General features: G+C 39.1%; 1 protein-coding gene across 1 annotated transcript; it reads right to left on the reverse strand.

The window, feature by feature from the left end:
• Positions 1-9,938: 9,938 nt before the first annotated feature.
• lrrc38a (leucine rich repeat containing 38a) lies at positions 9,939-20,930 on the reverse strand. The gene is made up of 2 exons (XM_018701544.2): positions 20,043-20,930; positions 9,939-13,295 (listed from the first exon to the last, which is right to left on the reverse strand). Exons 1-2 carry the CDS (start codon positions 20,668-20,670, stop codon positions 13,048-13,050), a joined length of 876 nt encoding a protein of 291 aa, XP_018557060.1. The 5' UTR covers positions 20,671-20,930; the 3' UTR covers positions 9,939-13,047.
• Between the last annotated feature and the right edge of the window lie 348 nt (positions 20,931-21,278).

The raw sequence follows: 21,278 nt of genomic DNA on the forward strand, positions 1-21,278 counted from the left end.
TTAGTGTGATCTATAGATCTTTATTATATATATGCTAGTTTTCCAGTGATCTGACTGGTCAGTAGTTGGGCTGTTGACAGATTTTAATCCGATCCTCTGAAGTTAACCTGCCCCAGAGCAGGTTAGCCATTCAGCATCAGTGGCCATGGCGATTTACCGATTTACTGCTATAAGAAGTGAACCACCATCATAAGAGTTAAACCTGAAGTTACCTCGCTAACCACAAATCCTGCTTCGTAGGACAGGCCTCAGGCTTCAGGACTGATGTTTAAAAATCAAGCTCAATTTTTAGACATTTTTGTCACTGTGTAACTTTATTTTCTAAATCTGACCCTACACAAAAAATGCATCAAAATCAATGTTGCTACTATGTGGTAGTACAATACAGATATGTAAAAGTTGTTATAATAATGTATATCTTCATAATATAATAATAATAATATGTTCAATGTAACTTTTTAAAAGGTATACACAAGGATGAATTTTAATTCATCATAGCTCTGTGAAGTTCTCAGCAGCATGACAGTATCCTGATGTACTGTCTGCTGCCAAAGATCCATCACTACAGTACTAACTGTTGTTTCGAATGAAACTGTGTTTTAAAGCTACATGTGTAATTACTGATCTGGCTTCATCTCTCCAGTTTATCAGTTCTGCTAAATGCAGTGGGAACACTAATCCATCCAGACCACACAGTGTTATCTCTCCAACCACAATCAGCTGAGAGGGAGATGAGCACTGTCTGATCTCCCTCACCTCTCCAATAACAATAATGTTGCATCATCATTTTATGACATGTATGTCTGGTTTTAATGATTTTTCACGATAACAATAATTTTCACTATATACCAAATAATTTCATTTTAGAAACATTATATTTATACCATATATAAACTGTATACAGTTGTATTCAACCACTGTATTATTATTATTATTATTATTATTATTATTATTATTATTATTATTATTAAGCGAGGTTACTGGAGTAACTTCAGAGTAATTTATTGACATGAGGTGTAACTTCCTGATTAACCTGTATTACAAAAGGTGGATAGGTTTGTTGCCATGGTAATTTATGCTATATATATATATTGATATTGGCACAACGACTAAGAGAAGCTGACTCCGTAGGATGGGGGTTGTCTAAAGATCGTCAGTCTCCAGAATATAAATAAATACAAAGGGTAATGTTTTTTATGCTCCACTTTTTCCATTTCCAATTTAATTTTTTTTCTCACAGTCAAGAATTTAGCATCATTAGTGTTGCATATTATAGATCTGAATAACAATGTATGTGGGGCATTATTGTCCTGAAAGACAATATAATGTGACAGGCTGTTGTATTTGTAGACTACAGACCAAAATATTCAGTATTAATAATGGGAAATATGAATATGTACAAAATATTGCACCATGCGTGTTCCAGGCAGAACATCATTAACAGTAACAGCTCATTCTCTGTGCCCTTACATCTCTCTCTTATTACAAATTAAGAATCCAGAGAACGTGGGACAAGTCTCCCTGGCTTTGTTTGATAGCTGCAGTTTTACATTGTGTCGTTAGAGTCTCTTTAAATTCCTCGTAAACCAACAGAATTAACAAGCAAATAATTAGCTTCATAAGACCGCTAAGCCAGTCTGCTGTTGTTAGGTTTAGTGAAGCCAGATAATGAAAAAATATCCTGGGTATGTTGAACTTGCTTCGTAGTACAGGCCTCTGGATATTGCAGAGCCAGTATCAGAGATACCTGCAGAATGAAGACAGGGAGAGGGATAGAAAAGACAGGAAAAGTGAAAACTACAGGAGAAAGACAAAACATAAAGTTAATGACATTCAGTATTATTATAAAACATGCATGAAGAGAGAGAGTGAGAGAAAATGAGAGAAAAAGAAGGAGTTCCACCTAGCAGTCTAGACCATAGCAACATAAGGTAATGCAATCCAAAGTAACTGAATGATTAGATCATGTTTTTCTGAGATGGGCCAAATACAACAAGTTCAGTTTTACTTTATGTCTTTAGGAAATTCCTCAAGTTTGACTTATTTCATATGGCTTCATAGATAAATATAAATGGGTGTTAACTAATGGAAATGTATACAGAAATCAGACTTATAGGGATTTATAGTGAAACCGGACCCTGTGTAACTCCATGACTAACATGTATGGAAGAGTCATTGTTAAAATGAACAAACTGGAATTGATCTGACAAATATGACTTAAACCAGCATAGTGTGGATCCATATATCCCAATGAAATGTTTGTAATAAATTATGGTGATCAGTGGTGCTCAGTGCAGCACTAAAATCTAGCAGGACTAGAATAGAGACTAGATTTAGGATTGCTAAATCTGTATCAACTTTGAATAGATTTCTTTAAATTCACATTTGAAATCTTGTAATTGGCTGAAAGCCCTGAAATGATCCTTTCTGACATAAATATTCACTTTGTATGTTTCTGTTTTTGCTATTTGAGTTGAACTCAACCATACCACTACATGTTAGAAACAGAGAGAATAATAAAACCATGACAGTCACAATCCAGCCCCTCACACTCACCAGTAGTCCTGGCAGATGTGAATCCTTCACTACACCACTGCTGACACTAATAAACCCCCTAGCCCATTGGCTGGCTCTCATGTCTCCTCCCTGTATAATCCAGGGCAGGCCCACAGTGAAACAGGGGCCATCTGTTCCACCTCCCACTATCTCCACTATCCGGCATCCACATTTTGAGCCATCAGCATCACATCATCCTACCCACATTATATCCTGAAAGGATTCTACTTTGATTCATCCTAAATCACACACGCTAAGTTGAAAACACAGCCATACAGTGACACAGACCAGTTGCAGGGTAACCCAACAAAGGTCAGATATCCATTACATTAGTCTGATATAAATAACATCCCACTAGTGGGAAAGTGGTGGTAACCAATAACTGAACAAATGAATTCAGGCAACGAGAAAAATAAAATCTGATTAGTTTCCAAAACATACATCCTCTATAAGGTTCTCTTTGTGTTGTAGTATACAGTTATTGCAGACATGACTTAGACAGTCAGGTGTATTAGTTATATATTAGTTGTAAAATTAGGATAATGTCTGATAAATATTTGTTTGAAGAGGGGATTGAAACCTTATGTGTATTCATTTTATTTCATTTTATTGTTTACAGCAAGCAATAATAACAATAAATGTTAGTTGCGTATTGTGAATTATGAATGGTAGACAGAAAGCAACACACCCCAGTTGATTATCAGAGCAAGGCTGTTTCAAATAAAATGTCAATCAAGTTTATCAAAGTAATTAACAATTTACCATTCTCTATTTTTCAATTCACATACATTTGTGCTGTGGTTCATTTTATTTTTTGGGCCCAAAATCAGACTTGGAGACAGGGAAACGGTTACTGTGCCAGCTTCCCTGCCAGCAGGTAAGGGAAAAAGGTGAAGACTGGCTGAAACCTGGCTCTGTTTTCATCAGATCGCCACTGTTTCAATCAAATCAACTTTCAATCAATCAAATCACTTGATAATTTATCACTCCATCTTTCATTTTACATCAATTTTTACTGCTCCATTTTTCATTTCACCTGGATTTTCATCACCTCCATTTTAATCAGTTCATTTTTCTGTGTGGGCTGTGTCAGTGTACCTTCAGTGCACCTATGAAAGCCATAAATGTAAGTATTTCATTTTTTAATCTTTCAAAGGAATCTCAAAAACTACATACAGGGTGATATGAAATAGAAAACACATTTATTTCATATTACATAAGCAGAAAAGTGAAAAACAATAAAGCCCTCTCTCTTCCCATACACCATCTCAGCTAAAAATGTATAAAAACTTGTGGTCTTGATAAAAGTCCAGCAGCCTGTAGCCTGTAGCTGAGTTCCCACAAATTACATGTGTTACAGACAGGTTCTTTAGGTTCTTTGCCAGATTTTCAGTCAGAGCCTGAGACTGTAGTGACTACAGCTGAGATAAACCAGAATTAGTAAGTCAGTTAAGTTACCTACTTCTGGCTGAAATGAACCTTAGAACACTGTGAGAGAGCCAGAGCTGGAAGACATCACAATGTCCCCGAGTAAATTATTAAGAATCAAGTACCATGATATTTTTGTTCTTCTTTAGTCAAGTTCACTTGTATACAACTTTTCAAGGAGACAGGTGCTTTACAAAGAGCTTTACATAAGACATGAAAGACAAAGATAAGATCAAAAATAGACATTGGCAGGAGACACAAGTACATTATGTTTTGGAAAGTGGCAGGTAAAATAATGAGTAATAAGCAACAATATAAACATGTAAATTCATCTCATCCACATCTTTTTTTGAGAGTGAGATGGGAAGATGGATGTCACACATGGACACACAAATTATTTTGTATTTCACTTCACAATTTCACAGCATGGAGATTAAACAAATGAGATGCAATGTGTTGAGTGAGCTTTGGACAGAGCCAGGATAGCTATTTCCCCCTGCTTTCAGTCTTTACATTAAGCTAGGCTAACTATGTCTCAACCCTGGCTCTGTACTGAACATATAAACATGAAGTTGATATCTATCTGAGCATCCTTGGAGAGAAAGCAAGCAAGTGTATGCAAAACTTATTGTTGTATGACTCTACATCTGCCAGTGATGATATAAAATGATAATAATTAGTAAGTGTCTAAAATCATAATTTGTTGCTCAAAGATGGAGGAAACTGTTGAGAGTCTGTTATATGGGGAGTAGTGAATGAGGTTAATGTAATTTCATACACGAGATCCACACTTGCTACTGAGCCATGTATCTATGGTGACAATAAGAAATCATGGGATGGAGGGGAAAACCCTCATTTTATGCACATGTTCTCCTTCTCCTGTTCTCCATCCGATCTTTATGCCCATCCAGCTGCATATAAAGGATGAAGAGTGAAAATAAAAATGCTTCATTTCCCATCCACTCACACAGTATTTTCCTGTGCTGTGCACTGGACTGTGCTCCTCAGACTGACATGGTGCTCTAGTTTTACCATTAGCTTTGTTTGAGTGCTGTTTCCAGAGGCTACAGTTTCATTCCACAGCACACATGACACTGCTATTTGGTCACAGACATTTTCTGTTCACAGTAAGCTCACATTAAGAAAGAATCTCAGTTAAAATTGTGACGAACCTGTCAGAGTAATTCTCTCTGAGACTCCTGGGCGAAGTTTGGTCGTCAGGCAGATTCAGCTCACCTGGTCTGGCTGCACAATATAAACTAGTATCAGCCAGTCTTTGCCTCTCTCTACCCTCTGGCTTTCACTCTGTTTGGTTTTGGTTGTATTCTGTTTGTCTTAATGTTAGTTTCCTTTTCAATTATCTTAAATAAATGTGTTTTAGTTAGAACTTATGTGTGGTCTTCCCTCCTTTTTTCATGGCTTGTGAGCCGGGTCGTGACAAAATAATCTTTTGTAAATCACTCTCCAAATGGATACATGTACAGAGATAATGTGCTTGCAGATACTATATCCTCTATGTATTTTTTGAAAGATAATTTTCATTGTTGAAATTCTGCCTTATTTTCCCACATGTTTGAAAGTAAATGATTGATAGGGACAAAAATCTTTGGAATTTGTGCAGTATTGAGCAAGAGCAGTTTACCTGGCCACCGTGAACACACATTTTCAACCCTACCCATTTGCATGCATCCTCAATTGCGAACCCTGTCTATTAACTTTATACAAAATGTAGTCAAAGTGACCATACTGTACCCTCAAAAGTTTTTCAGGTACTTCTTGTTCCAAACATCTTGGAGAAGTTGCAACAGTTCTTCTGTGTATTTAGACTGCATGCTCTGTGGAGACCAGATGTATTGCAGGACTCCTTCTTGTCTCTGAAGTTAGTTCTTTATGAGTCTGGCTGTATGTTTGGACTCATTGTCCTGCTGCAGAATGAACCTGGGACCGATCAGACTGTTTCCTGATGGTACTGTGTGACTGATAAGAACCTGAAAACTTTTTTGCAGCACTGTATATAAGAACAAATGCATAACTATACTTGAAAGTAAGTATATCAGAGTATAAGGGTTGATTTTGCATAAGTAGCCTAATTGGGATGGGGTCTAAGAGACAGGTTGATGTACAAACTGAAGCCTATCAGATAGATAGGACTTAAACCAGTTTAGTGCGGTGCCTTTAATACCAATAAAATGTTCCAGTCTCTGTAAAAGGATGAGATGGTCAATTGTATCAAAAGCAGCACTGAGATCTAACAAGACAAGTACAAGTCCATTGTCTGATTTAATTAGGAGATCATTTGTAACTTTTACGAGTTCTGTCTCTGTGCTGTGATACAGCCTAAATCCTGACTGAAAAACCTCAAATAAACTATTATCCTGTAGAAAGTCACACAACTGTTTTGCAACTGCTTTCTCTAGGATTTTGGAAAGAAAGGGGAGGTTAGATATAGGTTTGTAATTGGCTAATATGTCTGGATCTAGAGTGGGCTTTTGTAGAAGAGGTTTGATTACAGCTGTTTTATACAACTGCAGCACATAACCTGTTACCAAGGACAGATTTAACATATCTAATACAGGAGTTGCAAATTAAGGGCAGAGCTTCCTTAAGCAGCCTAGTTGGGATGGGGTCTAAGAGACATGTTGAAGGTGTAGATGCTGAAATAATTGATGTGAGCTGAGGGAGGTTGATGGGAGAAAAAGAGTCAAGGTTAGGTTTTACAGTTGAATCTATGGATCCTGTGTTTTTGTTTTAAATCAGTGCTGGTTGAAGGCAGGATGTGATTGATTTTATCTCTAATGGTAGAAATTTTATCATTAAAAAAGTTCACAGAATCATTGCTGCTGAGGGTTATAGGGATGCGTGGATCTATAGAGCTGTGACTCTCTGTCAGCCTCGCTACAGTGCTCAAAAGAAACCTGGGGTTTTTCTTATTATCCTCTATTAGTGATGAGTAATAGGCACCTCTTGCATTACAGAGGGCCTTCTTATATCTTTTGACACTATCCTGCCAGGCTAAGTGGGATTCTTCCAGTTTGGTGGAACGCCACACTCTTTCAAACCTACGTGCTGTTTGTTTCAGTGAATGGGTTTGGGAGTTGAACCATGGAGCTTGCCTCTTTCTCTTTATTGTTCTCATTTTTAAGGGGGTGATGGAGTCTAGAGTTGTACGTAGTGAGTCTGCAACACTGTTCACAAGATGATCAAGCTGGGAGGGAGTAACTTATGCTAAAGTAAGATGAGGCAGGGGACCTAGGTTAGCTGGAATCATTTCCTTAAATTTAGCTACTGTATTATCAGAAATGTTTCTAGTTAGAACATTTTTACCTGTTTGTACATAATCCAGCAATATGAATTCAAAAGTGATTAAAAAGTGGTCTGATAGAAGGGGATTCTGTGGGAAGACTGTTACATGTTCAATATCAGTACCATAGGCTAAAACAAGATCAAGAGAGTGACTGAGACAGTGAGTGGGTTTATTAACACACTGAGAGAAGCCAAGACAGTCGAGTAATCAGGAAAATGTGGTGCTAAGGCTGTCATTGTTGGCATCCACATGAATATTGAATTCACCTACTATAATAACTTTCTCTGTTTTAAGAACCAAACTTGACAGGAACTCTGAAAATTCAGATAAGAGGTCAGAGTATGGGCCAGGAGGGCGGTACACTACAAGATTGGCTTTAATGTTTTCCACCTTGAGTGTGACAGACTAAGAATGAGGCTTTCAAATGAATTATAATTAAGTTTAGGTTTAGTGTTGATTAGTAAACTGGAATCGAAAATGGCTGTGACTCCACCTCCACGGCCATATTTTATTTTGCTGAACATTTGAGGTGGCTGTGCTGATTTTTATTAGATTATTGTGACTAACTCCTTTTTTGTTGATCTTCGATTTAGTTAATTTAAATGGTCGGGGGGCAGACACAGTCTCTATGGGGTAATGGAGGGGTGACTGCTCTAAAGGAGGCACAGAGAAGTGTGTAAGACTGCAGCTCTGTCTCCTGGCCTGAACTCTGGATTGTCGGGGCTTTGGCTTCCTAATAACTCTGATAAACAGATTTCTAGATATGAGAGCTGCTCCATCAAAAGTGGGATGAATGCCATCTCTCCTAATCAGACCAGGTCTCTCATAGAAGCTCTTCCAATGATCTACAAAGCCCACATTGTTTTCTGGACACCACCTCGACAGCCAGTGGTTGAAGACATGTGGCTATACATGTCATCACTGGTCAGATTGGGCAGGGGACCAGAGAAAACTACGGTGTCTGACATGGTCTTTGCAAAATTACACACCAATTCTATATTAACTTTTGTGACTGACTTGTGACTGACTTGTTTCTATGACTGGTGTAGTCAGGTGTCATTAGCACCAACGTGAATAACAATTTTACCATATCTACGCTTATCCTTAGTCAGCAGCTTTAAATATGATTCAGTGTCGCCCTCTCTGGCCCCAGGAATACATTTAACTATGGTCAGTGGAGATGTAAATTTTTATTAGGTTTTTGTGAATAATTATGAATGAATATTTAATTCATTTTAGTGGTTGGGGGCCAAACGCTATCTCTATTGGATACTGGTTGGGTGACTCCTCTAATGGGAGCCCAGACAAGTGTGTTGGGCTGCTTGCACTTGTCATGGCTTTGGCTTTCTAATAAACTCAGTCAACTTTCTTGCAGCAGCCCTGACAGTCAAAACACTACAACATTTCAGAAAACAAAACATTTGAGAGTTGGCAGAGAGAGATCAGTCTACAAAGGAGGATAGATTGAGATTTTTACAGGTCTTCCTATGTACACTGTTGCCTATACAGTTGGAATAAAATATTTTTTACCTCTTCTCATGAAATGATTGTGACAATGTGATTTATTCTTGATAGAAGTGTATATCTTCTCAAAACAAAATTGGTAAGTGGGACTCTGTATGTAATCATTGCAACTGGTCAAAGGTGATTACTGATGTGTATAAATAGGAATAAAAAGAGGAATGTGTCTGGAAAAATCATTCCAACTTTACGGGCAACAGTGTATATTCTGCAGCTCTAACAGTAGGACAATTTGTTTACTCTGCTCACTGAAGTGTTGTTGTGTTTTCTGAAATGTTGTAGTTTTTTTCTGAAATGTTGTTGTGTTTTGTGAAATGATGTTTTGTTTTCTGAAATGTTGTGTTTACTGAAATGTTGTAGTGTTTTAACTTTCAGGGCCACCACAGATTTCTAGAGATGAGAGCAGCTCCATCCAAAGTGGGATGAATGCCATGTCTCCTAATCAGACCAGGTCTTACATATTTTGTTTGCTGGACACTACAAAATGTAAACTTAATGAACAGACTATTGTTAATAAGTCTGTTCATACAGAGTTATGGGCACATTTTTCATTTCCGTGTGCATCTAAATTCCATTCGTCTGCATTGTCTTGCAGTGGAAGCAGAAATCACAGAGACAGATATCTTTGAGATACTGTTGGTGTATAATGAGTTTGAGTGTGTGTAATCTTTGTAAAGACGGGCATCTGGAAGAAAGGTATTTGTTTAATTTTATTAGTAAGACTGCAGGCATAATATATAAAATAAGCAACATCTATGTGTTGGCTGATTTTATTGTTACTCTTGAATAAGCCAAAAGTTACATGCAAATTAAAGGCCTTTTTGGAACAAGGGTCCACAAGGGATGGTCATTTGGATTCAGCCTTTAGCTCTCTTTAACTAATTAATTATGTACCTCATTTCTTCCAGGTCCCATTCCTTTGTCATTACTTGTCTTATATATTGTTTGTACTCCATAATGAAGGTCTTGGGTCACTAAACATCAGAAAATCTTGGCAAATAAAACTGCGTACAGCCAAAGGCAATTGAAAATGAGATGGTTAACAGATATTCATCAGACTGTTTTATCAAACAAAACAAAATGGACTTTCAACATTTTCAAAGCAAAAATAACTTTATTACATCTTCTTTGTTATCCTCTGTCACCCATATCTTTTGTTTCACACAATGAAATATCCCAATAATCCTCTTTCATCCTTAGTAATCATAGCACATGAAGCCCTTTCAAACTGGAGATTACAAATCCAGTTGGCACCCAAGTAACAGCACACTCACACTGGGAGTACGTCCAGAGAGAGACAAATTCTCAACAGACTGACAGAGCAGCTACATGCCTGCCATTTATAAAGCCCTGATGCTGACCAAGTGCTGAGTCCAAATACTTATACAGTACCTCTGCTCTTGTATTTTGATCTTCTAATCTGTTTAGGTTCATGTTCCCATATCTTTCAAGGAAGACATTTTAAGATGACAGAGGCAGGGCATTTCATATCAAATGAAAAATGGAACAAAAATCCAGAAACAAATCTGCTAAAATGACCAGTCAATGCCTACAGTATGTCAGCTGTCTGACAATCTGACAAATGGCAGATTGAGAAATTCTAAAGGGAAATGTGAACAACTGATGATAGATAGACAGACAATACAGAGAATTTTTATCTGATGTTCTATGTCAGATTGAAACACAAAGGTCAATTTCATGAACACAGCATACAAAATATTGACATTCATGAAGATATGTTCATATATTGTTAAAAGTTTAACAGGTAAGCTCATCATATCTATAAAACTGAATAGAATAGGATGCTTGTTGCCATGATTACCACAAAAATATAGTGTGGAAAAATACACTCAACAAGCACTTATTAGGAACATTGTACTGATAGTAGGTAAGGCCTCCCTTTGCTCTCAAAACAGCCAGTTCTTCAAGGCAAATGTTGGAAACATCTTTTCACATCATTTCTGCAGATTTGTCAGCTGCACATTCAGACAGCTAATCTCCTGTTCTACTCTATCCCAGATATTTTCTGTTGGAATCAGATCTGGTGACTAGGGAGACCACTGAAGTTCACTGAGCTCATGATGTTCATAAAACTAGTTTTAGATTACTTTTACTTTGTGACATGGAGCATCATCATGCCAGAAGTAACCATTACAAGATGGTAAACTGTGGCCATAAAGGGATGAACATGGTCAGCAACAATACTCAGGATGTGGGTTTCAAACCATGTCTGATTGGTATTAAGGGACTCAAAGAACGCCAAGAAAACATTCCCCCACACCATTAAACCACCATCACCAGTCCAGGCAGTTGATGCAAGACACATTGGGGTTCATGCTGTTGAAGCCAAATTCTGACCTACTATCTGTGTACCTTAGCAGAAATCCAGATTCATCAGGCCACCTTATGTTTTGCCAGTTTTCAATTGTCCACTTTTGGTGAGTCTCTCACCACTGCAGCCTCAGATTTCTGTTCCTAGAGTGGAGTGGAGCCTGACCTGGTCTTCTGCTGTTGCAGCCAAGCTACCTCAAGGTTTGATGTGTTGTGCATTCTGAGATGCACAGTTACAAAGAGTAGTTATCTGAGTTACTGAAACCTGTTTGTCAGCTCCAACCAGTCTGCCTTTTAGCTCTCTGAGAAGGGTTAGTCCAAATTTTCTGCTGCTATCAGCTGCACTGGAAATATTATTGCTTCAGTGGATTACAGCAGGCCTCTGGACTAATCAACAGTCTGCAATAATAGTTGGAGAACTGATTGAAATTCCAGAATGTCTCCTTATATCTGTGAACCAGTACTGTAATGGACTCCACATATGTCGTAAAATGAGAATATGTAAATATTTCAGAAAGCTAATTATCAAATCCAGACAACTGCTTATTCAACAACCCAAAAGCTGTTGAGCAAGGCACTTAGCCACCAGCTGTACCAGTGGACTCTCCATAGAAGTCTTGGGCAGACCTGAACTTCTGAAAACCTGAGAACCCAACCCAAACCAGGTCTTTGTAGCACACTGTGCTCTAGGTAGGAACAAACTTAAAACCATTTTCACTGTTGCTTTTCGATTTTTCATAATTATTTTCCAAGTAATGCACAGCTGCTTTAACTAGTCTTGACTATAACCTATTAAACTTATTTCTTTGTGTAGTGATATGTTGTTATGCAATTCATGAGAAACTAATAGCTGTGTGCCATGTTTTAATTGCAAATTTATGCTAACAGGGACAGTTTTTAAACCAGTCACTTTCATGAACTGCAAGGGACTGCATTTGGATGCAGGTCTTTTTTTTATATACCAAGAGTCCATTTTGGGCACGAATAATTGTTTGTTTTATCCTGTGTCATGTATTAAAGTGGAAGACAATCAAAGCAACCAACAAAAGGCCTGAAATGTTAGATCTCCTGTCTGGTTTGACGATTTCTACTATATGTTTTGTAAGATGAAGAAGTGAAAGTGAGAGATTAAGTTGTTCAGTCACGTGAAAGACAGCAAACTATGATTTGTCAGGATCCAATGTGTTGTCTGAAATGTCATGGCAAAAATTCATAAATCTATTTATACAATCACCTAATCTAATCTAGTGACAAAAAACTAAAATATCTTGTAGTGTGATCCTGGCATAAATCAGTTCCTTTTTGAGTTGCATATATTGTATATGTCCAGATCCATGAAGCCCTCTACGGACAGGGCCAACAACAGAGGACTATGTGTATTTTTCTGGTCTGCTCCCACTGTCTGCTCCCTGTGGTGCTTCCAGATCTTTGATTCTCTGTAGTTCCATTACTATAACATGTTTGTCCCTTCATCTTCATCTAGAATACATTTACCAATCTCTTAATGAGGAGGGCTATTTTTTTCTCAAGAATGACTCAATTGCTGTGCAATGCTACAGCTCTCTTGTCTCTGAAAAAAAACCACTTCACTGACCAGTGGATATGCAGTAGTAGAAATTCCTACATTCAGTGAACGTAAAACCTCTTCACAGTGATTCAAGCCCGCCTGATGTTTTCCAAACCAGTCTGTGATTCTCATGATAACTCACATGTAGTCTTTTGACATGGTAAGAACTTTCTTGGTTTGACATTTTTCTTTGACTCAGCCTTTTTATCCACATCACTACCAATCTCCCCCTGCTCTCATGTTATCTCAAGCTTTTTCTTGGATACCAACAGGACCTCTGAGCAAGAGTTTTGAATGAAACACTTGCATTTTATATAATCTATTTCCCCTTTCCCTTCCCTCAGTCATTCCCTTCTTCCTCATCTCCTTTGTTGCCTTTGCTGAGGCGCTGGAAGCAATGAACTGTGGAAGCAAGGAAGAAGCTGGCCATGATGGCTGCCACTGAGACGGAGATGCCAGAGAAGATGACAATGAGGTAGTCTGTGAGAGTAAGGGTACCACGGCACTCCCGGAAACTGTCTTCAGAGAGTAAACTTAGGGGAACACGACGCCCATCCGGAGGCAGGGAGCACTCTATCCCCTCCATACCTGATAAGAGAGAAAACAACAAATGAACCAACCGAGACATCATGGCTTTCATGCCTGTATCAACATACTGCAAATCATGATGTGTAATGTGAATTAGTGGAAATATAAAGACTGTGCTTTTGTTTTTAAATAGTATATTGGCCATTGGTGGTAAAACTACCATTTTCATTTTTCACACGTATAAAATAACCAGGAGATAAATCCCTTTCATTTTCATGTTATTTTAAACTGTATGCCAGACCCTAGTACTACAAAACTACTTTCACAAACACAACTGTATTTGCATACTGTCAGACCACTGCCGTTTAGCCTACTGTAAAAATCTGTTGCCTTAACATTGTTCCTGGTTGGCTTACTTTCTCAGACCACTTTCTATATCTGTAAGCTCACCATATGCTGGTATACCATTAAACTATTAAATGAAAAGTCAAATGTCTGACCAGGACTTGAAATGATTTCCTCAGTAGAACGCAGATTTTAAATCACATCACCCCCACTGTAATATTCTGCCTTGGATAGAAAAGCTTTGTGTGACAAATCCAACCTGATCCTGACCATGTAGTACTAGTGGAGTATTAAATGATATGTCATGAGTGACTAAGGAAATGACTTGATCCATCATAAACACTTCTGTGGAAATAATACTTCGAATTTCAAGCAAAGAAAAGTGGCAGAGAAAAACAATTTATATACGTCAACTTGTAATTGCTCTTCTCCCAGATAGCTGTGTAAATCACACACACACACACACACACACACACACACACCATACTCTAAATTACATATCCCTAAAATGAGCATTGGTAAATTCAAAAGAACAGTAAGACGGTAGAACTGATCTAAAATCAAAAGTATCAGTGCAAGTTGGAAGACTGAGTATTTAGACGCAGAAGCTGCTCTTCACCACAGAAACTCAGGCCCTTTCATTATTCATGCCCCACAGTGCACAGAATATATTGCCTCTTGCCATCTCACAACTGTCCTTGAAAATAATTGTAGAATGTGAGCTGTTATAACTTTCTGTACAGTAAATACTGTGAATATGGAGCAAGAAATTGCTGTTTGTCAGTATTGATCCCCCAACCATATCCCTGTCATAGAAATTGCCACTCACTCAGCTCATATAGAATCAACACACAAACCACTGATGGGTTGAATATTAGAATATACTGTGTACAATAGAGGAGACAAACCGTATCTCTAAAGGTCAAAGGGAAATGTCTTCTTGAAGGACAAATAAAATTTAAGTGTTGAAATATGATTGACTGTCTGCTCAATAAGGATCACATCTCAACACCCATGCAACTGATATGGCATATCCCCACATTTCTCTGCTACATTAACCCTAACTGGTACATTAAGGCATGTAGTAAGAGAATGAGTATAACAATGATTCATGCTAGTTTACTTTTACACCCTCCACTATTTGCCCTTCCTGTACTGTGTAATCTTTAAGTTCCCATTAAGTGCACTGCAGACAAACTGCATACCAGGAGCTTCATTATTTACCCAGTACTCCTACTCATCAGGACACCATAGAGTAGGGACTCAAAAGCATGACTCAAGGCAGTCAGATTTTAAAAAAAATCTGCATCTTTACTTGCAGTTTAAAAAGTTTGGTACACACGAAGACAGATAGGCAGACAAACAAAACGGAAAAGGCTAAACTGTTGCTTGGCTGTACAAATATACTCAAGATTCTTATGATCGGTCCAAAACAGGAACAGATGCTCTGCCTCCTCCAGTCATTATGTCTCCCAGCCGACAATAACTTTTGGGAGAAGCATATACAGGGGTGGAATTTGTTGTATCCAAGGCAGTGTTGAGACAGCAGAACTCCAGTACCAACATCTGACGTGTCCACCACAAACAAGATATGGGGATCAGGAAGGAAGAGGATGTGTGCAGAGGTGAAAATAGTCTTTAGTCTCTGGATAGACAAATCCATCTGAGGAGTAACTTCTAACTAGGAAATTTCTAACTATAGAAATCTGCAAAGCCCAGAACTGTTGCAATTGGTGGGTATGGGCCAGTCAGAGATGCCACTAAACTTGGATATCTGGATCTTGTCTCAAGAAACAACAATAAATTCCAGGAGAGCATCTGAGGAGAAATGGAATTCACAAAAAGCTGGTGTTCCAGGAGATGTTTTAGAGCCTGTCTTTTGTGCTGATGTGGGCTTCTGCATCAGCGGAGAGGAGGATGTCATCCAGGTACACAAAGACATATTTACTGAGCATGTCATGAAGCACATCACTAACTAGTGCCTGGAAGACAACTGGTGCATTAGGTAAACCAAAAAGCATCATCAAGTATTCTTGGTGTCTACTGGGGTGTATTGAAGGCTTTCATTCATCCTCCTCCCTTATTCTAACCAGGTGATAGGTATTTCTTAAGTGAATGGTCTTTGTCTTAAGTTTATGGTGATAAGATTTATCAAATGTTCCAGCTGGCCACAGTAGATGTGCAGCCCTCCTGCAGTCAGTGCTATTGCTATTCCAGAGTCAGCTGGCTTACTCCAGTTACTAGAGGGTTATTACTCTGTTGTGACTTTTCCCGTTTTATTTTTCTCAGGTGATTAGCAATCTTGATGGCCAGGGGCAATGAAGGATTCCTGGGAATTAGGGCGATTCAGTAGGACCAGTTGGTCCTTGACAGGATTGGACAAACCTTGGTGAAAGGCACTGACCAAGGTCAGGGTGTTCGAACTGATGTTGGCCACCAGGGTATGAAACTCTATGGCTCAAGTCTGCCACTTGGTGAATGTCCATTAATGCTTGGGCTGCCTCTGCACCAGGGCTAGTATTATCAAAGATCTTACACAATGAATTGCTGCATAGGTTCAGAGAATGACAATTGTTCGTACTGTCAGGACTGATACCACAGAGTGATGACTCAAAAGCATGACTCAGTCAGGTTTTTTTTTAATCTGCATCTTTACTTGCAGTCAAAATGGTTTGGTACAAAAAAAAGCAGATATGCAAACAAAAATCATATTGGCTAGACTGAGGCAAGGTCAAAAGACAGAGAAACTGGTCAAATGACAAAAGAGCAAAAACAAAAGGAAACAGCTAGAATGCTTGCTACGGGTAACAACCTGGCACAGATGGAAGGGAGCACACAGATTAAATATGCTAAGAGGGGCAAGACAGTGAGACACAGGTGCAGCACATTAAGGTGTGGCAGACATTCACAGGTGCAGGAAACACACAAGGGCAGGAAGTGGAATCTGAGAGAAGAAGGAGAGAAGACACGCCAACAACTGTATCAAATGAGGGAAAACAAAAACATTACCTAATGATCAATGCTGGACATGACACCACTGTATGCTGGAACAATGCTGCCTGGCCCCATGTGTTTTGTGTGTTAGTTAGTTTGTGCTAATTTGATGGACCAGTAACACACAGTAAAAACTAAAATAATAAAGCTTGACACCACAAAACTACATTTTGACACAAAGCTCCTCTATAAGATAGGACTTACAGGACTACAGCATTAACTAAAATGAAGTGCTGACTTTCATTGATATTGTATTGTGGTGTATTACAGACAGACTGTGGAGGGACACTGGCAATGCAAGTGGACATATGAGCACATCTGACAATCATCCAGAGGTCAAACTGCATACACACAACTGCAGTAAGTATAGTAGGTCCTAGGTGAAGCAGATGTTATAAACAAAAATAAAGATCAGAGGAGAAGTCATCTGCTGGGCTCCTGTGCCCCTCAGGGCCAGATATGTCCCTCCAGATTGGTACCAGAGTTAAAATGAGAGTGAATATTGGACTTAGGTTTATCAGATAAACACAAACACAACTCCAAATGATTGCTAATGTTGTTCAATGTCTCCTGATGTTAAGTCAAAATTCTGTTAACATGTAAAGAAAAATTAGCTTTATTAGTTATTTATCCACTCCTCCCAAATGCCAGAAAATCTATTAATGCAGGTTTAAGAAGTCATGTCATTTGATATTGTGCTTCAATTATGTATTCAATTCATTTAGCACAAACTAATTTACACACAATGAGCACAGAGTTGTCAGGGGACCGTTTGGCAATTGCTTGCTTTGCCTAGTTGGTAATCCAGCCACTGTGGCATCTCCATAGCTGCTGTGGTAACTTGTTTATGTATTAATGTTGTGGCTGATTGTTGTATAATGCAGACCAGAATGTATCCACATATTCAAAATAAATAAATAAAATAAAATAGTAACCGACTCTTCACCAGAACATTACGTTTTTATTTTATATAAGTACCTTTGAGTCTCTGCAAAGCATTGTTATTGAACATTGTTATACTAATACAAGAAATAGAAACCAAATGGTGCGCGCTTTCTGTACCAATGCACTGTAACACCTCGGAAACATTTTGTCCACTCTGTGGAGAGGCACTTCCATTTTATCCTGACTCCTCTGTAGCACTGCTGTACCAAAGAGTCACTAGACATCATTGTCAAGTGTGTACACGTGTGTTTGTGTGTGTGTGTGTGTGTGTGAGTCACTGTAAGACCAGAAGGGGTTTTCCACATGAAAAGGGACTCAGTGACCTCATCGCTTGGTGATATTCCAGTCACGTGGCGCTACAACAGGCAGCCAGACTCATGCTCACACAGGCATGCAGGAGACAAACAGACAAGCACATCCCCTCTCTCACACACACACTTAAACGTCTATATTTGTGAGGACACTCATTGATATAATTCATTCCCTAGCAGCTTATCCTAATGTCAACTATCACAACTAAATGCCCAACCAACCACTTTAACCTAATTCTATCCCAAACTCTAAAACCAAGTCTTAACCCTCAAATTTGAGGGTTTTTTGAAGGTGTTTCAGAAAATGCATAACGTGCACATGCACACACACACACACACACACACACACACACACACACACACTCAAATATACGGTAACCATGCACCATATGGACAAAAAACACACACAGACATGCACAAAAATGTGTGATCATAAAAACATGTAGGGGTGTACACGTGCAGAAATGCGTTTAATAGTATGTGCAAATGTTTGTGATTGGATGCTCACAAATGCACATGTATATTTTGAGCACAGACACTAACACACTAACACATACACAGAATTACAAGACATTCACATGTCTACAGTAACACAAAATGACAACACAGAGACAAGCACACACAACTATATGACATATATGTGTATACATACACAGGTGCATAAACATACTGCTCTGAATGTAGTCAGGGCCACTGATACAAATCGACTGCAAGACTGTGTCCTCTGAAAGCTCTGCACAGACTCCCAGAAACTTCCAAGTTTATTCACACCACTCGTAATGCCATTTAACACTATGTTTGTGTGTAGCATTGTGTGTGTCTGTGCTTAGCTGTGTATAGAGAGTCCTCTTGCTGCGAGGAAGGAGTCTAGACATGTGTAGCTGGTGTTACTGTTATGGTGGCATGGCATCAGATGTGCTGTTGTCCTGAATAAGGCATGTTACAGTATGTAGATTGCCTTGTAATTCTCTCACTCTTATTTAAAGCTCAAGAGCCATGATGACCCAAACTGTATTGAAATGAGTCACTGCTATTTAAATGACTTAATTTAAAGGTAGCCATTACAAATTATTTTTAGGGAATTGTTCAGTTTTTCTGCAAAGAGATTGAGCCTTGATACCAAAATCAGCCATAGGCTTGTATACTGATGGCTGACTGATTCTGTCCCACACTGTTATGAATATGGAAGTGGTGATAATAAATAATGTTAAAAGACTTAATTATACAATTTGGTAGCATTAATGCTAACACTTAAATATACATACATTACCCTGACACATTCACACTAGTGTAAATTAACTAAACATATTTACCAAACCACAGTTTTCAAGTTTGTTTTTTCATTTAAATTGTATTCTACCTTATACTTATACACTGACATTTCAAGCAAATATTGTACTTTTTACCTCACTGCACATATTTGACAGCTACAGCTACGAGTTATTTTCCAGACTACAGTTTTGAATAACTAAAATTAGTATGTATAATACCATGGATTGATATACAAGAAATGATCCAACAGCATTTAAAAATCTCTCCATTACCATAAGCCATCTTTAGATAAAGACTAGGTTTACAATTTCTCCATATATAGTCATCTGTTGTCATGTGATTAATGTTCTTACTTAGGCCATACTGTGACCCAGACTAATTTCTTAAGTCCAGACAAAATAACACTCCTTTCAGTGTTTTTTCTTTTTGCTTTAACCAGGAAGAATTACACATTTTGATATATATGTGTACCATACTGCTGGATTCATGTAAATTAAGTCCATGTATGTCTGAAAAACACTACCACTGGGGTCAGACTGGTTCATTCTGCATTTTCAAACTACACTAATGTCTGCATGAATGCATTCAGTATTGTGCAGTGTGAATCAATGGTTTTGTCTTATTCACTGTGGCTGAGTCCACATCTCTGCCTATCCTGATTCTAATGATAACACAAAATGTCAGCTCTAGCAATAGATAAACAAGATGTAATTGGCTTCTGACTCACTACATTTTTTCTATGAAATATGCAACAGAGAGTTTTGTGGACCTCCAAATACAAAGATGTAGACCTGCTGTCAATACATTAGATTTACTTCTAATTTCACTTGATCAATAAAATGTTTATATCAAATATATCTTAATGAAATGATTGGATTTATACTCTTCTGGCATGGGACCAACAACTACAAGACCATACTTTAAACAGCATATGTCCTACCTGTTGGGAGCTTGTGGCGGTTTTCTGTCAGCCATACAAATAGTTTGGCAAAGTGGCAGTTGCAGAGCCAGGGGTTGCCTTCCAGACGCAGCATTCGAAGGGAGGGCAGGGGTTCCAGGACTCTGACATCCAGTGCTTTCAGGCCATTCCTCTCCAGCTCAAGCTCTCTTAAAGAAGTCAACCCTGTAAAAGCGTCCATGCCTACCATGCTTAGATAGGGGTTGTTCCCCAGTCGCAGTTTGATCAGACTCCTAGACTCCCCGAATGTCCCAGAGGGGATTTCTGTCAGGTTGTTGCTTCCTAGGTCCAAGAAGACCAATCTAGAGGAGGTGCTCAGGGTCCCCGGTTCCAGCTGGGAGAGGGAGTTATTCCTCAGGTCCAGGTAGACCAGATCACTGTAGAGGACCAAGAAGTCAGACGGGATCCAGGGAATCCAGTTGTTGGAGAGCAGGAGACGGCGAACATCCAGAGGGATGGAGTCCGGGACTCTGGTTAGACCTTGGCTGTTGCAGTCTACAGTGTGGTGGTCTGGACACAAACAGCTGGATGGGCAGTTTTGGCCTCGCGTAAGCAAGGTGGAGGAGATCAAGGCAAGGAAAGGCTGCAGCCAGTTAATGCATGGTAACATTGTTGAGGGGGCAGCCACATTAATCAGGAGATGGGGGGTGTGTGGGGGCTCAACAGGAGGTAAGAGGGGAGGTAAGGGAGACAGACAGATGAACAGATTGATATCACAGGAGGGGAAAGGAGAGGAAAGGAAAGGTCAAATAATGTGCGTTCAGCGTGGCACTGGCATCCTTTTGTGCTCTCTGCACTGCAAAGCGAGAACAACCCAAAAAGCCATCGAATAGCGAGGGAGCGTTGTAATTCCAGGAGTCATGTAACAAGCAGTCTAGATCAAATAGCAGCCTGCTGGCTTTGAGGGAAGAGAGGGGAGGAGCAAAAGAGAGAGCGTGCAAGAGAGTGAGGAGGAGGAGGGGAAGAGGGGGGATGTGAAAGGGAAGAGGATTAACACAGAGGTAAATAGAAGCTAACGAACCAGAGGCAAGGGGGGGCGGGGCTTATTGGCTAAGCCACGAGTATATGACGTGTATTTGCATGTGTGTGTGTGTGTGTGTGTCTATGTAGGGTACCAGGGACAGCCCTCCATGCCTCATTAGTCAGCCACTGAAGTAAGCCAACTACCCCTGTCATCAGTGGGATCAGTTGGGCAAAAGTACAGCGAGAGTCCTCACT

The sequence above is a fragment of the Lates calcarifer genome, linkage group LG6 (genome assembly GCF_001640805.2).
Source record: "Lates calcarifer isolate ASB-BC8 linkage group LG6, TLL_Latcal_v3, whole genome shotgun sequence".
In the NCBI taxonomy this organism is placed as follows: domain Eukaryota; kingdom Metazoa; phylum Chordata; class Actinopteri; family Centropomidae; genus Lates; species Lates calcarifer.